The sequence below is a fragment of the Phocoena phocoena genome, chromosome 2, assembly GCF_963924675.1.
Source record: "Phocoena phocoena chromosome 2, mPhoPho1.1, whole genome shotgun sequence".
Lineage (NCBI taxonomy): Eukaryota > Metazoa > Chordata > Mammalia > Artiodactyla > Phocoenidae > Phocoena > Phocoena phocoena.
Genome location: NC_089220.1, coordinates 146,376,532 through 146,395,017, shown reverse-complemented (window position 1 = coordinate 146,395,017; position 18,486 = coordinate 146,376,532). Strand labels below are relative to the sequence as shown.

At 43.6% G+C, this 18,486-nt stretch overlaps 1 protein-coding gene across 2 annotated transcripts in view; it reads right to left on the bottom strand.

Annotated features, from left to right (window-relative positions):
- Positions 1-11,924, bottom strand: part of TARS3 (threonyl-tRNA synthetase 3) — a 52,515-nt gene extending 40,591 nt beyond the window's left edge. The window contains exons 1-4 of one of the 2 annotated variants that reach the window (XM_065872480.1): positions 11,607-11,924; positions 10,577-10,639; positions 9,680-9,876; positions 2,551-2,674 (exon numbers count right to left, since the gene is read on the bottom strand). In XM_065872480.1, the coding sequence (XP_065728552.1) occupies positions 2,551-2,674; positions 9,680-9,876; positions 10,577-10,639; positions 11,607-11,909 (687 nt within the window). In that variant the 5' untranslated portion in view covers positions 11,910-11,924. The remainder of the gene's footprint in view (positions 1-2,550; positions 2,675-9,679; positions 9,877-10,576; positions 10,640-11,606) is intronic. The other variant, XM_065872479.1, reaches the window with a different exon arrangement.
- Between the last annotated feature and the right edge of the window lie 6,562 nt (positions 11,925-18,486).

The following is an 18,486-nucleotide window of genomic DNA, read 5'->3' as shown; positions in this document are numbered from 1 at the left end:
CAATAAATACAGATGCCAAAGGAACAAGACAATCGAGTCCTCTGGCAGCACCTTCCTCAGTTAAATAGGAAACAAATTGCAATTAGGAAGCTGTCTGAGATAACAAACTGGAGTAGAGGGAGTTAGCTGGTTGAGCAGGCTCCGTGCAATCCCGACCCGCGGCACCAGGCCTAGAGGCAGAACCCTCTGCTTGGGATGGTACAGGATGGCAGGCTGGCTGCCAGCGTCAGCCCAAGTACCTTCTTCGGTGCATTGTGCACACCTGGAAATCAACTGAGCCAAACACTGTGTTAGGTGCTAGAGACACAAGAGAGAAAGAAATGCGAGCCACTGGCCTCATGCGGTTTGCAGCCTAGTGGGAGAGAGGGCAGGCAACTCTAAGTGCATCATCGCAAGACGAGAAGTGTATTTAAAAGAAGATGAGGGCTTCCCTGGTGGCGCAGTGGTTGAGAGTCTACCTGCCGATGCAGGGGACACGGGTTCGTGCCCCAGTCTGGGAATATCTCACATGCCACGGAGCGGCTGGGCCCGTGAGCCATGGCCGCTGAGCCTGTGCGTCCGGAGCCTATGCTCCGCAACGGGAGAGGCCACAACAGTGAGCGGCCCGTGTACCGCAAAAAAAAGATGAACAGGGTGCTGTAATCAAGAATCATGGCGGAGGCCCTGTATTCACAGCGTGGTTAGGGTTGGGGGGATGTACCACAAAGCAGCTTGAGGAAGGCTGACAGGTAAGAACAAGCCAGCGACCATGCAGGCCTTGGGATTTGAGTTTTATTCTAATGAGTGGGATGTATTAAAAGGTTTTAAGCAGAAAAGAAATGATCGAATTTACATTTAAAACATAGGGCATCACAGAACTAGCAGCTTGGGTTCTTACATATATCTGGTTTTGTTTACACCTCAGATAAGTACCTTGTTTACACCTCAGGTAAGTACCTATGCTTCCTGAGCATGAGGTCCCAGCAGCACATTGCTGACTGCTCCTGGGAGTTTGGCAAAGATTTAGAGCAGAACGAATACCCACATACATTCTCCTGCTGGACAGCATGCTTGCAAAAGGAAATATCTATTAGATATATTTTAAACTTGAAAGCTCTACCATTTTATAAAATGCTCTTTGTTTCTGGTGTGCGTATTTATCAACTTTACATGAACATTCTTGCTGTCACTTTCAACATGACTTTACCTAGAGGGTGGGGACTATTTACCTTCCTATGTTACATCATGCACTAAATAGTCTTGTAAATAGAAGCATCTTTTAAAATAGAAGTTTAAGAGTTTTCTATACAAAGGAGACGAATTTTTCTGTAAAGTAAAAAATGCTTTACAAAATCATTAATTTTATCATCTTGTAGATCTGAGTTTTCTAGATTTGCTTTTCTAGGATTTCCTTTTCATGGATATGTATTAAATATTCATAAATGGGTTTATGCTCAAAATCTTAATATGTTCATAGTAACAGGAAAATAAAATCCAAGAACAACAAAAAAAAGTCTCTGTTGCTAAGTTACATTAAAAGAAGCATCAAGAGCTTGGAAAAGTTACTGAACCATCCTGAGCCTGTGTACTATTAACACGGTACCTGTGTGAAAAGGTAAGTGCAGACTCAGGGAGATAATGTACACGAGGGGCTGGGGCTGGTGCCTGGCACATTCTCATTTTCATAAACAACCACAAGTATTTTGGAAGCCCTGCAATGTGACACCAGGTGCCATGTTAGTATCAGGGTAGGCAGGGGGCGGGCTGATGAGACACTCTAGAAACATTCCCCAAGACAATTTGATAAATAAGTTTTCTCTTTCATGATGTCACTAAACACAGGGGGAAAGAACTCCAAAGAGGCCGACCCCTCCATGGAACATTAAGTTTGGTAGCTCCCCCGGTCCCCCACCCAAACACCTGACAGACTGAAAGCCTGCAGCAGCCCACTGTTAAAGAATCTGTTAGAGAACAGTGTCTGCAGGTCAACCAAGAGCCAGCTAGTATGGGAAAGTTCTCAGGTCTTGGCAGGATTCCGCCCTCAGGAGAGGGTTAAAGCTAACTGCCGGGCCAGCTACCATGGCTGCTCCTACTTGACTTCTCCGGAGGCTGACACCACCCGAAAGTGTCTAGTCGTTTATTTCCTTGCTCACTACCCCTCCCACCAGTGAACTCTCTGTAGCAGGAGCCTCTGCCGCCCCACAAGGTCTGGCACGTGCACCCAACAGCTTAGATACTGGTCAGCTGACTGAGGGAATCAATACATGTTCACAAGTTCTGGGGTGACAGCTGGCATATAGTTAGGTAACAGTTGTTTGGGTTAGATCTTAAGTGAGAAAAACTAAATAATACATATAAGCTATGTATTTCATTTAAAAACTGCTCTTTCTGAATCACTTTTAAATATGGTGTTATTAATATTATATTTATTAAACACCAACAAATGCATTTTAAACCTTAGAAGGCCACAAAACCCATCATTCTTGACTTCGGTATGTGGCTTCATAATTACATAATGTAATTGACAACATAAATAGCCGAAGTATGGTGGGTTGGTCTTTAAACACTTACAGCTTGGGCTTCCTTGTCCTCAAACATGAGCAGCTCTAGGGTGGAGTCCCCTTCCAGCGGACGGTCCAGGTCCCACAGCTCCCCATTCACTTTGGCTATCACTGTGCTTTCTGCCAGCTCCTGACTGGTGAGAGAACAGTCACGTGGGCGTTAACGCACCACAGGCTAAAACAAAAGATGAAAATGATTTCCAAGGTTTCTTTCTTTAGTGGAAAGTACAAACGTAAACTAATAGGATAGATTTTTAAAAAATTTTGTAACACTTATTTTAAGTACAAAAGTAATAAGATACGTTCACTGTAAAAACTCAGAAAACAGAGAATGCACAGAATAAAATAAAAATCACATAAATCTCACCACCCAGATATCACCACTCATATAACATTCTGTGAAACGTTTTTCCAGTCTTTATCTATACCCGCCCCTCCTTCACACACCACACACACACACACACACACAGGAACACACCCCCATCATAAAAAAACATAGTTGCCTACATAATTTTCTTCACAACTATGCCATCAGACAGACTCCCAGAACATTCTGGAAGGACCACACTGATTAAGGAAGCCTCCTGCACACCAGGTCATTGTGTGCTATCAGAGCGTACACTGCACAGACATCCGTGCACAGGCGGCTTTGTTCTTTGGTGACTTTTCTGGGAATAGGCCTTTGGAAGTAAAACTGCTAGGTCAAAGAGCATGTGCCTCTGAAGGACTGCTGATAAATAGTTTGAATGTACCACTTCCACACACCCTGATCTTTTCAAACTTTGCCAATGTGATGTTGGAAATGGTTGTTTTAATTTCATTTATTGGATTATAAATGTTTACTGGCCAGTTTACTTTTATGAACTGTCCATGTCCTTTGCCTATTTTCTACTGAGGTGTTGATCCTTTTCCTTTGTGTGTGTGTGTGTGTGTGTGTGTGTGTGTGTCTTTTCATTAACATTTATTGTTTGAAAATTACTGACAAAAATAACATGTTACGAGAAGAGACCTAGAAAGCACAGAAAAGCACAAAGAAAAAAAAATCACCCTCTGGACTTCCCTGACGGTCTAGTGGTTATGACTTCGTGCTTCCAACGCAGGGGGGTACAGGTTCGATCCCTGGTTGGGGAACTAAGATCCCACGTGTGCGGCCAAAAAAAAGATTCACCCTCAATCCAGTCACCCAGAAATTACTGTTAACATTTGCTGTCCGTCTTTCCACTTTTTTGGATAAATACATACACCAATGTAAAAATTTTAATAGTATTACTCTTTATGTTATATGATAACCTACTTTTTAAACTTAACAATAAACCATGACATTTTCCCCAACAGCAAACAGACTTGTAAAACATTCTATTTGACAGCTGCAGTAGAACTGAGATTTGCTTAATGAACCCACTATTGCTGGGATTTGGGTTATTTCTTTGTGGGTTTTGGTTTTTCTTGTTTTATTTTGACAATGACAAATAAAGCTGCAATGGACATTCTTGAACATACATCTCAGTTCCTGATTATTTTCTCAGGAAAAATTCTAGAAGTAAAACTACTGAGTCAAGGGATAAGCACTTTTAATGACTTTAATTGGACTATATTACCAAATTTTCCTATCAGGAGAGGGTCCCAAAATACCTTTCTCTGTGCTCTCACCTTGAGGAGTACAAAATTGTGTCCTCTTGACAATGTAATGTTTTCATTTGCATTTCTGTGAGTAACTTAAGCAGGGGCACAGCACCGTGGTTAACAGCACACACTCTAGGGTCAGGCCAACCTGGGGTTAAACACTGGACAATTTACTCAGCTTTTCTAAACCTCGGTTTCCTTGTCAGCAAGATGGGAATTACAGGACCTTCCTCATATATTTATCCTAAGGATTAAATAAGGTGTACTCATAAGAAGAACTTAATACACGTTCAGTATTGTTATCAGTGGAGTAGAATTTTATCTTCACCTTCGCTGGCCATGCCAGGCTGCTAAGGGCTCCTCAAGCCCATTCTCTCTGTCCTCTACAATCAGTGCCTGGCCGTCCTTGCAGCAGGAGGCAGCCACGTGGCTTAGGTGGAGGCAGAAGCGGTGTCCAGCACTGCCATATCTCAGCCTTAACGCCATGCAGGGCACCTGTCCATCTGGCCCTCTGTAGATGGAGCACACATGCTACGACCTTTGGACCATACGGACAAAGGAACACTGTACCAGACCACCCAACAGCCAGATGGAAGGAATTTAGGTCCCCAAATAAACGTATGGAGAAGCGCTGCCTGCCAACCTGGACCCCGCACCCCCAGACTGCTGTCAGAGAGGCTCTAGTCGTATTTAAGGCACTAAGTTTTCTGTGGCCTGTTGCAGCAGCTTAGCCTGTGTCTTAACGCAGAAATAAGGGCCTGCTAGTGAGTAACAAAAACAAATCATCTGGCATTGGCTTAGCGGATGGGCGGTGGGTTACACAGAAAGAGGTACTCAGACGTGGAAAGCCAATAACCCTGTTACAGCATAACAAAGTGTCTCCTAAGACTTGCAGGCAAATAATGTGCTTACGATGCCTGTAGCACGGGTAGCACATGAGTAAACAGTTATACAAAGGCAAACGCTGGGATACACTGGGTAACTCTCGTGGCTTTTAACAAAATACTTCCAGGCCAAGATAAGCTCAGACGGTATTTGTCCCCTTGTGAGGGAGGCTCTCTCCGCATGCGGCCTGTAAGCTCAACTGACTGGGAGTTCAGAAGTGTGAGGCTGTGCAAGATGCAAAAACAATCTTCTGTCCCAAAGAGCAGGAGGAACAGACACTGACAGCCCTTTTCAAAGGCCACACAGAGACAGACAACACAGGCTGGTCCAGCTACAAGGATCAGAGCCCGCAACCTCCAGTTTTGTCTGATCTTGGCCCATTTAACTGAGGGAGAGAGGAACAAGCAAAGGGCAAAGGCCAGGGAGCAAAAGGGTGAGAAGTCTCTGTCTAGGAGAAATCTTCAGTATGGTTACTTTCATGGGAAACTGACTAGAAGCTTCTAGTTAGAAGCCTACTACGGTTAATTGCTTGAGGGAATTGTTTTGCCAAACAAACTACAAGCCCAGCTTACAAGTACCTGTCACTGATCCTCAGGAGCCCTGAGTCCCAGGAGCCCTGAGCCCCACGTGTGCACCAGCAGGAGTCGCACCAGCAAACCTCGCGGCCTCCACCATGAACAACTGCCCGCACTTCAGATGTGGCAAGTGAAGGCGAGGGACAACGACAAGCCCTCCAAATTTCAAAATCAGGGCCGACAGAGGGCGGTGGACAAGAGAGCTGCTCCCAGAGGACAAAGAGTGGCCAGATGGTTTGACCCGAGCCCCACCCATGGCCAGGCTGCAGACAAGATCTGGGGTCTCCTGAATACCACTGTCTGCCGCATCACTCCTCTTTTTTCCAAATGACACTTCAATCGTGATTGTGTTTAACCCACCACCATATACACGTGGCGTGGGCAGCCTCGTCTATCAGTTTACTTGCTGCTAGAGCACGAGCAGCCAGCCGATAGGGGTGTTGTGTGCTTCACCTGAAAATCCTGGGCTTTCTGCTGCCAGGGCCTGGAGTCGTCTCACCTGGAGAGTGACGGAGTGTGGGGGATGATGCACGGCGGATGCTCACAGGTGTCTGGAGGTCCCAGCAGCACGCCGTGGCGGACGCTGTCCCCAAGACCATCCTTCCTCTCTCCTGTGGTGAGTGCCTGGGCTGGACACGTGGCCAGCCAGCAGGAGCTACGTTTCCATTCTCTTACAGGCGGCGTGGCTGTGTGACTAAGCGTGAGCTAACAGGCTGTAGGTGAGAATTAAAACGCGCTGCTCCAGGGTCTTGGCCTCAAAGCACCCTTGCTCTCCAGCCGCTCTTCCCCTGCCTGCGAGCAGGTCCATGGGTGTGACCCAGCCTCCACCCCTAGATGTGGACAAACCCTACCTAAGGGGATGGCAGAGCGACAAGATGCGGGGATCTTGGGTCCGTGAAGGACTGCCTAGACCAGAGACGCCCAGCAGCCTGGCCACCACGAGTCTGTCAGGGGAGAATGTGGCGTCTGCCTTATTTAAGCCATGATCTCTAGGGGCTCTTTCCTGCAGCAGTTTAGTCAGAAGCCCCTGGGGGGCTCCTGGAAACACAGATGACTAACTGATTCAGCAAGTGTGGGATGGGGCCCGAGAATCTGCTCTTCCATCAAGTTCCCAGGTGATGCTAATGCTGCTGGTTTGGGGACCACATTCCAAGAACTACTCTTCAATGAACTACTATGAACTGTCCTTTGCTCATTTTTTCTGCTGGGGTATTTCCTTGGGATAAATGGCTATGTATAGAATGACTGGATCCAAGGGTTGGGGTTTGCACATTTAAGAAAGAGACTGCGCCTCTGCATCCACCCTCCATTCCCCCACCAGTGCCATTTCCCCAAAATCATATCAACATTAACCATTATTCATAAATCTTTGACAGACCAATAGATAATACACAATTATTTTAATTTGCATTTCTAAGATTATCTTTTCCTCCTTTTTATGCGTCATTTGTACGCATAGCCATTTTTCCTAAGTGTTTTTGACTCTGTCCGTCTTTTCCTTAATGATTTGTACCTTACATGTTACACTTAGGAAGGCCGACACTCCCTCAGAGCAGGGAAAATCATCCATGCAATCAAGTCTCAGTAAACCAAGGGAACAGTCAGTATAATTTAATAAAACTATTATTTTTAACTTTATTTTTATAACCATACACCTTGCTGCACCCTTACTTATTTTAAGTTTTTCAGTTAATACTGTTCTCTAATTCACTTTTTTAGTTTCCTCCTAGTTTAATTGTTCTTTTTCTAACTGCCTGAGTTGAATTCTTAGTTATTTCATTTTTTTATTCAATAATAAAAGCCTTCAACAGTATAAATCTGTTCCTGATCACCACTTCAGATGTATTACATAGATTTTGACATATATTCTCTTCATTAAAAGTATTTTCTAAGAATACTCCTTTTTTAGTCTTTTTATTTCCGAAAATACTTTTTATTTCTTTTCACCTGAGTATTTTGAAGTTTTTTTAATTTCCTAGTTTTGTTTTGTCTTGTTGTCATTTAATGCTTACTGAGTTCACAACGGATTTCACTTTGCTCACAGAATGCTAACTGTGCGTTTCTGTACTTTATTAAGATTCTGAGGAACCTAAAGCACGACCACAGGTGCCAAGAGAGAAGGCACCATCTGGGCCACAGCACAGAGATCAGGGACTAGCCACGAAGCCTACCTTAGAGTGTTATTATTCAGACCATATAATCTTAATTTTGGGCTATTTGATCAAAAACTGAGAAAGGCATGTTAAGGTCTGCCACTTTTTGTAAGGCCAACTGGCCCGAGGCAGGGGAACACAATCAGATTCACAGGTTGCATCAGACCGAAATTCTCCGGACCATCCAGTTCCAGAAACTGCCCTGGAGACATTCCGGACCACCCAGTTCCAGGAACTGACCTGGGGACTTTGCACCCGGCCCAGCCTTCCCGCCTTTCGAGGGGCGGGACTAACGTCCCCCAGGATACCCGAAAAGACCACCAAATAAGGAATACCCTGTGCCCTCCCAGATTCACCACACCCCTTTCCCTTCTTCCCCTATAAAATCTGGCCCAACCCTCGCCCGGGCGCGACTTCTCTGGCCCCCTTTCTCTCGGTCCAGTGAACCTCGCCCAGGAGCACCCCCTAATAAAGCTCACTTGAAGCTTTCCTCTGTTTCGCGGTGCTGTTTGTTAAGATCTGACCTTACACTCTTGAGTTCCTATAATCTTGTATTTCTGGTTTGATGCTACGTTATATAACTCATAAAGGTGCGTGACAAATTGGGAATTACACTGTTCTTCTATTTTAAAAATAAGCCTCAGTCTCCCATTCAATGATTCTGTCTAATGATTTAGACAGCCCTAAATTCTGCTGTCTGATGGTACATTAAGACCACTGCTTTCTTCTTATCAGGTTTGCCTGATATAGCTTTGCCCATGCTTTAGTTTTGGACAATTTTACTTTTTAGACACTCCTATAACCCCTCTGTCATTAAACTCGAGGGTGGTTTTAAACTAGTACCTGTGGGAATGCAAGTCACTGACTGTACAATGAGAACACGTCCTATAATGAAATGACCTTGTTTCCCAAGCTTGGACAGTCTCTTCAGTGCAGGACGGCTCAGACTTCAATCCACCAACATGCAAATGACTCTCCACGAGGAAACATAAACTTATTTTTGCCTCAAAGCCCGTTCCCAGCACATCTATTCCTCTCTCCTGGAAAGCACAGGAACAAGTTGGGAGGGGCCTTTAGGGTGTATGATATAATAGGATGAAAAATACAATCTTAACTATATTTTTCAAAGGAAATCTGAAGATTTTAATTGTTGAATAGTTTGTTTTTTAAATAAGTTTATTTACATGGCAGTTCTGAGCTATAGCTTCCACAGAATTTTATTTAATGCCAGGAATTAACATTAGTCAAAACAACACAACTTCACTGAAGTATCTTAATTTCTAGGAAGGTCAAAGCTTCCAGGGCTCATCATAGCTCTAACACATACATCTTCAATCTATAATTAATAGGCCTTTTTGTACATTTCTAGAGTTGCTTTCATTTTCAGAGTATCTCTCATATATAGTATTTTATTTAATCTTTACAATCTCATAAGGTAAACGATAAAAGTATTATTATTTCCACTTAAGATTTAAGAAAACTGGCTTGGAAAGCTTGAGGGATCTGCCCACATTTGTCCAAAGACCCACCCACAGTTATTTACTGGTGGAACAACGGCTTGGAGTCAAGCCCAACAAAAGACCTGTAAAATCTCATGGAAATAACTTGATGATGAACCGGGTCAATGTAATGTCACCTGTCAAGGATTATACATTTTTCTCTCCTATATATTTTTATTAGAACTCTAAAAGTTGGACCCTTGAAAGAGAAGGAGATTGTGTTCTGATATTCAATTACTTATTAAATGGCCCCTTTAGAAGCCAAGAGGTAAATAATTACCTAATTACATTTAATTTATTCAATTGAGTAAGAAAAGAATATCTTAGCAGTCCCTAAGAACACATTTGCACCAAGCTCTGGCCCAACACTTAGTGCTGATTATCTGCTCCACACTACGGTTTACCTAATTTCAGCAGCCACTTGGTAAGGTGTCGTTTTCCAAGCTTCCCCTTCCACTGTTTTCCCATCAGCCACTCTTACTGTGATCACATTGCTTGTATTCCCCTTTTTTTCATAAATGGCAAGTAAGAGCTGATGATCTTTCTTCAGTATTTCATAAAGCTTCAATCTTTCCTTCACAAAATTTGGTGGATTCTTCACCTGAAAGCCATTAGAATACAGAAGGGTTAACAGACACAGTCCACTTTTTTCTAACTGCTCAGCTCTAAATAAGCCCCACCCCTTCTCAGCAGGTCCCCAGGCAAGGCCCTATGACTCTGCTTTCACTCTCACCCCCTGGAGATTCCTCCCCCAGGGTCTAACTCCCTCCTAGCTCTCAGGGTCCTGCGCAAAGCCCTCCTCTTCCAACCACCACACCCACTGGCATCGCCCTTCTCCACAGGTTTAACATGCTTGTGCACAGAGCCACACAACCCAGCCTTTACTGATACACCATCTGACTTTGTTCTCTACTTGTTTCTCCCGTTTGTCTGAACTCCTCAACCCGATGGATCCCTGAGGCCAAGATCCCTCTACTCCTACCAAATGTTGATGTGCCGGGTCAATTCTGGTTGTTTTCATGATTTAATTTAAAAAACAAAGAAGCCGGTGTCCTTAACACAAAAGAAGAGCTCTGCTTTCTCAACTTAAATAGACTAAGGAGTCATTTACAGCTGTGGGGCTGGCTCACCTCTAAGTTAAGACAGCTTGTATCTAAGGCTAACAAAATTTTAAACACACTCCTGTGGCCCAAGCCGTAATTTACAGCAACTGTTTTAATTAAAACCCTTGGGCAATTAACTACATAAGCATATTTAAATTATAGGTAGTATTTTATATCATTTCCACAGCAATGACTTACCTCACTGTCAGGTCCGCTTTCCTTCTTTTTAATGTCCTTTCCTTGGCTCTGACTAGGAGGAGGCTGAGAAATAAAGGGAAATAATAAACAACTCATCCCAATGACAACAAAGAGCAACATATCTGAAGCCCGAAGCAGGAGAGGGACAGGCCAGCAGGCAGCAAGCGTCCCATATTTAGAGGCTCACGGCTGGGGCTCTCCTGACCATTACCTACAACCTTCAACAGGTAAGCCGTCTTCTGGGGTTCAATCCTTCCTGAATGTGCACTTTCACACATTCTTGCTAAGTACACTTAATATATTTTGCTCTTTAAAGTTTTTCCCCCCTAAATTTTAAACAAATAAAGTCCCTGGATTAATGGTTGCATAGCTGCTCCCAGAGACTTTAAATGCACTGCTTCAGGAAGGTGTTGCCCAGGAGCACCACAGTCCGCTGGTACAAGGACTGAGAACACCCAGTCTGAGAAGGCCTTCAGAACTTAGAAATGCATTACGTTAGAAGGTAAGTGAACCAAAACATTAAAATATGCTATTAAATGACATATTAAATACGCAAATCTCAAGATAGACCTCCAAAACAATGGAACAACTAAACACCCCAAACCACCTGTCATAAACAGCTCAGACCAGCCATTCACCAGGGGAAAGGGAAATGTTTCTACATGGAGCTGTTGGTCTTCCTGCCCAAGAAAACAAGTGTGAATTTTAAACACGGCAGCATTTTTTTCAGACAGGAAAATGCTATTTCTGCCACTGAAGAAAATGTGCGCCGAGCAATTTACGGGAAGAGCTGAGACATTACAGCGTTAGGTCAGCCTGGCGATCGCTGGAGACGCAGCGGCCCCGGCGTGTCCCGTCTGTCGCGGGTTCCCGGCCGGAGTGAGAACGCGGGGCAGGGGGCCAGGAGGGCAGGCCCCGCCCCGCCCCGCCCCCGCAGCGCACCTGCCGCCGCACGAACCCCCACCTGCCGCCCCAGGGCTCTCAGCGCACGAGCTCCGCCACGCCCTGCGGAGAAGCACCAGCCCGGTACCTGAGCGCCCGCAGCCTCGCGCCCGGCCTCCTGCCGCTGCGCGCTCTCCCGCCGCGCCTGGTGGCTCAGCTCCTCCGCGAGGCACAGCCGCAGGCGGTACAGGCGGTGGCGCAGCTCGCGGTTCTCGGCCCGCAGCTGCGCCACCTCGCGCGTGAGGCACGGCCCCTCGGCCTGGCAGCGGTCGGGCGCGTTCAGCTGCTCGTCTCTCAGGCGGTGGACCTCCGTCCACAGCCAGCGGATGTCCTCCTCCTGCCGCGCCAGGCGCGACGCCACGGCATCCGCCGCCAGGGCCTCGGCCGCCATGGCGTCCGCCTCGCCTCACACAGGTACCGGCGCCCCGTGGGACACAGTCGCCAGCTAAGGGGCGCACTGCGGTGTCCGGGCGGGGGCCCGACGCTATATAAATAGCGGGGCGGGTGGGGGGAAACGGGGTGACGGGGCGGGGCGGCGCTAGCTGTACAGTGTAGGGGCGGGAAGATAGGAGCTGAGGAGGGCGGAGATATGGGGTGGGGCTATAGGAACTGTAGGGGGCGGGGTGAAGGGGAGAGACTGAGCGATAGGAACTGTAGGACGATGGGGAGGGGTGGGGCCGGCTGTGCACTGCAGAGGCTGGGCTATTGGAACTGTAGAGGGCGGGGCAAAGGAGAGGGGTGAGGCTAGCTGTGCACTGCAGGGGCAAGGCTGTAGGAACGGGGCGGGGGAGACGGGTTGGGGCGGGGCTGGTGTACCCCTTCAGGGCTGGGGGCCAAAACAGGCAGAGTGACCTGGAGAGTGGAGTGGGCCTTAAACAGGCTCGCTGTGCCTTCAAAGCTACGAGTATGTCGCCAAAATGCATATTGTCCAAAACCATCTCCCTTTCCAGAATGGCTCCTGTTTTCCCTCTCGTGAATCCTGGCAGTTACCATTCTTTTAACTTGCCACCAGGTTCTAAAAAGTGGCCACTGAGAATTGACCTTCTTTGGCCTCATGCCAAGGCTGCCCAAATGCAAAGGTCGCTGCACCAGGGCACGCAGATCGCTACAAAAATTTTAATCTGATGGCAAGAAATTGCTAGTTCCTCGAGGGTAGGACAAATGCCACATAGGTCTTTGTATCCCTTATAACCATAAGCACACACCTTCCCGTAGTAGGGACACAAGTTGGTTTTTATTAACATTCTTAGGGCTTAGAATGTGGCAAACCTTGTTCTAAATTCTTTACATAGATATTAACTCCTTTAATACTTATAGCGAGAGACACTATTGTTATAGCCGTTTATAGATGGAGAAACTGAAACAGAGAGGCTAAGTGTTCAAGGTCACACCACCTCTGCATGGCACATCTGAGGTTCAAGCTTCGACCATCCGAGGCATGTTTATGTGCTCAGCACTAGGCTGCCTTTCAACCGCAGTAAAGTTTAATTGAACAGGTAGCCTGATGAGATGCAGGCCATGAATGTCATCGTGGTTCCAAAATGGGAGAGCTTAGTTTGGACTGGTGCAGTTGGGAAGGGAGCAGATGCTCTGGAAAAGAAAGGTTGGCAGGTGTTAGGAAGGAGAGGTGGATGAATGCCTCTGTAGGAGGTGAGGGGGCGAGCTGATTGGAGTCACACACAGCTCCCAGGAGGAGGTTCCATAAGTATGACACTAATACCAGTGCGTCTTTGTTATTCCCTCCCCTGACCAGCTTCTGGACGGAGTTACACAGACTCACAGGCTCCACAGCCTTCCCACTGTCTTCCCCACTTCCTCCCATCTAATTTCTGCTCCTCCCGTTCTGGCGTGACCTACGCACTGTCAGATGCCGTGGCCTTTGTAATTTGTCTCTCTTAGGCCCCATCGCCAACCCCCAGGAAACCACTGATCTGCTTTCTGTCACTATAGGTTAGTTTACATTTTCTGGAGTTTTCTATAAATGGAATCATATGGTATGTACTCCTTTTATTCGGCTTCTTACGCTCAGCATAGTAATTTTGAGATTTACCCATGTTGTTGGGTATATCAATTCTTTCTTTCTTTCTCTCCTTCTTTCTTTCCTTCCTTCCACCTCCCTCTCTCCCTCCTCCCCCTTTCTTTCCTTCTTCCTTTCTCTTTTTTTTCATTATTTTTATTGGAGTATAATTGTTTTACAATGTTGTGTCAGTTTCTGCCATACAGCAAAGTGAATCAGCCATACGCATATGCACATCCCCTCCCTCTTGGACCTCCCTCCCCACCCCATCCCATGCAACTAGGCCATCACAGAGCACCGAGCTGAGATCCCTGTGCTATACAGCAGGTTCCCACTAGCTATCTATTTTACACATGGTAGTGTATTTATGTCAAACCTAATCTCCCAATTCATCCCACCCTCCCCTTCCTCCCCTGTGTCCACACGTCCATTCTCTACGTCTGTATCTCTATTCCTGCCCTGCAAATAGGTTCATCTGTACCATTTTTCTAGATTCCACATATATGCGTTAATATACGATATTTGTTTTTCTCTTTCTGACGTACTTCACTCTGTATGACAGATTCTAGGTCCATCCACCTCTCTACAAATGACCCAATTTCATTTCTTTCTATGGCGGAGTAATATTCCATTATATATATGTACTACATCTTCTTTATCCATTCATCTGTCAGTGGACATTTAGGTTGTTTCCATGTCCTGACTATTGTAAATAGTGCAATGAACATTGGGGTACATGTGTCTTTTTGAATTATGGTTTTCTCAGGGTATATGCCCAGTAGTAGGATTGCTGGGTCATATGGTAGTTCAATTTTTAGTTTTTTAAGGAACCTCCATACTGTTCTCCATAGTGGCTATATCAATTTACATTCCCACCAACAGTGCGAGAGGGTTCCCTTTTCTCCGCACCCTCTTCAGCATTTACTGTTTGTAGATTTTCTGATGATGGCCATTCTGACCAGAGTGAGGTGGTACCTCACTGTAGTTTTGATTTGCATTTCTCTAATAATTAGTGCTGTTGAGCATCTTTTCACGTGCCTCTTGGCCATCTGTATGTCTTCTTTGCTGAAATTTCTACTTAGATCTTCCACCCATTTTTTGATTGGGTTGTTTGTTTTTTTGATATTGAGCTACATGAGCTGTTCATATATTTTGGAGATTAATCCTTTGTCTGTTGCTTCATTTACCAATATTTTCTCCTATTCTGTGGGTTGTCTTTTTGTCTTGTTTATGGTTTCTTTTGATATGCAAAAGCTGTTAAGTTTCATTAGGTCCCATTTGTTTATTTTTGGTTTTGTTTTCATTACTCTAGGAGGTGGGTCAAAAAAGATCTTGCTGTGATTTATGTCAAAGAGTGTTTTCCCTATGTTTCCCTCTAAGAGTTTTATAGTGTCCGATCTTAGATTTAGGTCTTTAATCCATTTTGAGTTTATTATTGTGAATGGTGTTAGGTAGCATTCTAAATTCATTCTTTTACATGTAGTTGTCCGGTTTTCCCAGAACCATTTATTGAAGAGACTGTCTTGTCTCCATTGCATATTCTTGCCTCCTTTGTCATAGATTAGGTGACCATAGGTATGTGGGTTTATCTCTGGGCTTTCTATCCTGTACCATTGACCTATATTTCTGTTTTTGTGCCAGTACCATACTGTCTTGATTACTGTAACTTTGTAGTATAGTCTGAAGTCAGGGAGCCTGATTCCTCCAGCTCCATTTTTCTTTCTCAAGATTGCCTTAGATATTCAGGGTCTTTTGTGTTTGCATACAAATTGTATAATTTTTTGTTCTAATTCTGTGAAAAATGCCATTGGTAATTTGATAGGGATTGCACTGAACCTGTAGATTGCTTTGGGTAGTATAGTCATTTTCACAATATTGATTCTTCCAATCCAGGAGCATGGTATATCTCTCCATCTGTTTGTGTCATCTTAGATTTCTTTTATCAGTGTTTTATAGTTTTCTGAGTACAGGTCTTTTGCCTCCTTAGGTAGATTTATTCCTAGGTATTTTATTCTTTTTGTTGCGATGGTAAAAAGGATTGTTTCCTTAATTTCTCTTTTTGATCTTTTGCTGTTAGTGTATAGGAATGCAAGAGATTTCTGTGCATTAATTTTGTATCCTGCAACCTTACTGGATTCATTGATTAATTCTAGTAGTTTTCTAGTGGCATCTTTAGGATTTTCTATGTATAGTATCATGTCATCCACAGTGACAGTTTTACTTCTTCTTTTCCAATTTGTATTCCCTTTATTTCTTTCTGTTCCCTGATTGCCGTGGCTAGGACTTCCAATACTATGTTGAATAAGAGTGGTGAGAGTGGACATCCTTGTCTTATTCCTGATTTTAGAGGAAATGCTTTCAGTTTTTCACCATTGAGAATGATGTTTGCTGTGAGTTTGTCATATATGGACTTTTTATGCTGAGGCAGGTTCCCTCTATGCCCACTTTCTGGAGAGTTTTTATCATAAGTGGGTGTTGAATTTTGTTAAAAGCTTTTTCTGCATCTATTGAGATGATCATATGGTTTTTATTCTTCAATTTGTTAAAATGGTATATCACATTGATTGATTTGTGTACATTGAAGAATCTTTGCATCCCTAGGATAAATCCCACTTGATCATGGTGTATGATCTTTTCAATGTGTTGTTGGATTATGTTTGCTAGTATTTTGTGGAGGATTTTTGGGTCTATGTTCATCAGTGATATTGGTCTGCAGTTTTCTTTTTTTGTGATATCTTTGTCTGGTTTTGGTATCAGGGTGATGGTGGCCTCATAGAATGAGTTTGGGAGTGCTCCTCCCTCTGCAATTTTTTGAAAGAGTTTGAGAAGGGTAGGTTTTAACTCTTCTCTAAATGTTTGATAGAATTCACCTGTGAAGCCATCAGGTCCTGCACTTTTGTTTGTTGGAAGATTTTTAATTACAGTCTCAATTTCAGTGCTTGTGATTGGTCTGTTTATATTTTCTAATTCTTCCTGGTTTGGTCTTGGAAAGTTGTACCTTTCCAAGAATTTGTCCATTTCTTCCAGGTTGTCCATTTTATTGGCATATAGTTGCTTGTAGTAGTCACTTATGATCCTTTGTATTTCTGTGGTGTCAGTTGTAATCTCTCATTTTTCATTTCTAATTTTATTGATTTGAGTCCTCTCCCTTTTTCTTGATGAGTCTGGGTAAAGGTTTATCTCTTCAAAGAACAAGCTTTTAGTTTTATTGATCTTTGCTATTGTTTTCTTCATTTCTATTTCATTTATTTCTGCTCTGATCTTTATGGTTTCTTTCCTTCTATGAACTTTGGGTTTTCTTTGTTCTCCTTCTTCTAGTTGCTTTAGGTGTAAGGTTAGATTGTTTGAGATTTTTCTTGTTTCTTGAGGTGAGCTTGTATTGCTATAAACTTCCCTCTTAGAACTGCTTTTGCTGCATCCCATAGGTTTTGGATTGTTGTGTTTTCATTGTCATTCGTTTCTAGGTATTCTTTGATTTCTTCTTTGATTTCTTCAGTGGTCTGTTGGTTATTTAGCAGTGCACTGTTTAACCTCAATGTGTTTGTGTTTTTTACAATTTTTTCCATGTAATTGATTTCTAATCTCATAGCATTGTGGTCAGAAAAGATGCTTGATACAATTTCAATTTTCTTAAATTTCCAAGCTTTATTTGTGACCCAAGTTGTGATCTATTCTGGAGAACTTTCCATGTGCACTTGAGAAGAAAGTGTATTCTTCCGCTTTCGGGTGGAATGTCCTATAAATATCAATTAAGTCTATCTGGTCAATTGTGTCATTTAAAGCTTGTGTTTCCTTATTTATTTTCTGTCTGGATGATCTGTCTGTTGGTGTAAGTGGGGTGTTAAAGTCCTCCGCTATTATTGTGTTACTGTCGATTTCCCCTTTTATGGCTGTTAGCATTTGCCTTATGTATTGAGGTGCTCCTATTTTGGGTGCATAAATATTTATAATTGTTACGTTTTCTTCTTGGCTTGATCCCTTGATCATTATGTAGTGTCCTTCCTTATCTCGTCACAGTCTTTATTTTAAAGTCTATTTTATCTGACATGAGTATTGCTACTCCAGCATTCTTGTGATTTCCATTTACATGGAATATCTTTTTCCATCCCCTCACTTTCAGTCTGTATGTGTCCCTAGGTCTGAAATGGGTCCCTTGTAGATAGCACATATATGAGCCTTGTTTTTGTATCCATTCAGCCAGTCTGTGTCTTTTGGTTGGAGCATTTAATCCATTTTACATTCAAGGTAATTATCAATATGTATGTTCCTATTACCATTTTCTTAATTGTTTGGCCTTGTTTTTGTGGGTCTTTTTCTTCTTTTGTGTTTCCTGCTTAGAGAAGTTCCTTCAGCATTTGTTGTAAAGCTGGTTTGGTGGTGCTAAATTCTCATAGTATTTGCTTGTCTGTAAAGCTTTTGATTTCTCCGTTGAATCTGAATGAGATCCTTGCTGGGTAGAGTAATCTTGGTTGTAGATTTTTCCCTTTCATCACTTTAAATATATCCTGCCACTCCCTCCTGGCCTGCAGAGTTTCTGCTGAGAAATCAGCTGATGATCTTATGGGGATACCCTTGTATGTTATTTGTTGTTTTTCCCTTGCTGCTTTTAATATTTTTTCTTTGAATTTAATTTTTGTTAGTTCGATTAATATGTGTCTTGGTGTGTTTCTCCTAGGGTTTATCCTGTATGGGACTCTCTGTGCTTCCTGGACTTGGGTGACTATTTCCTTTCCCATATTAGGGAAGGTTTTGACTATAATGTCTTCAAATATTTTCTCAGACCCTTTCTCTTTCTCTTCTTCTTCTGGGACTCCTATAATTCGAATGTTGGTGCGTTTAATGTTGTCCCAGAAGTCTCTGAGACTTTCCTCAATTCTTTTCATTCTTTTTTCTTTATTCTGCTCCATGGCAGTTATTTCCACCATTTTATCTTCCAGCTCACTTATCCATT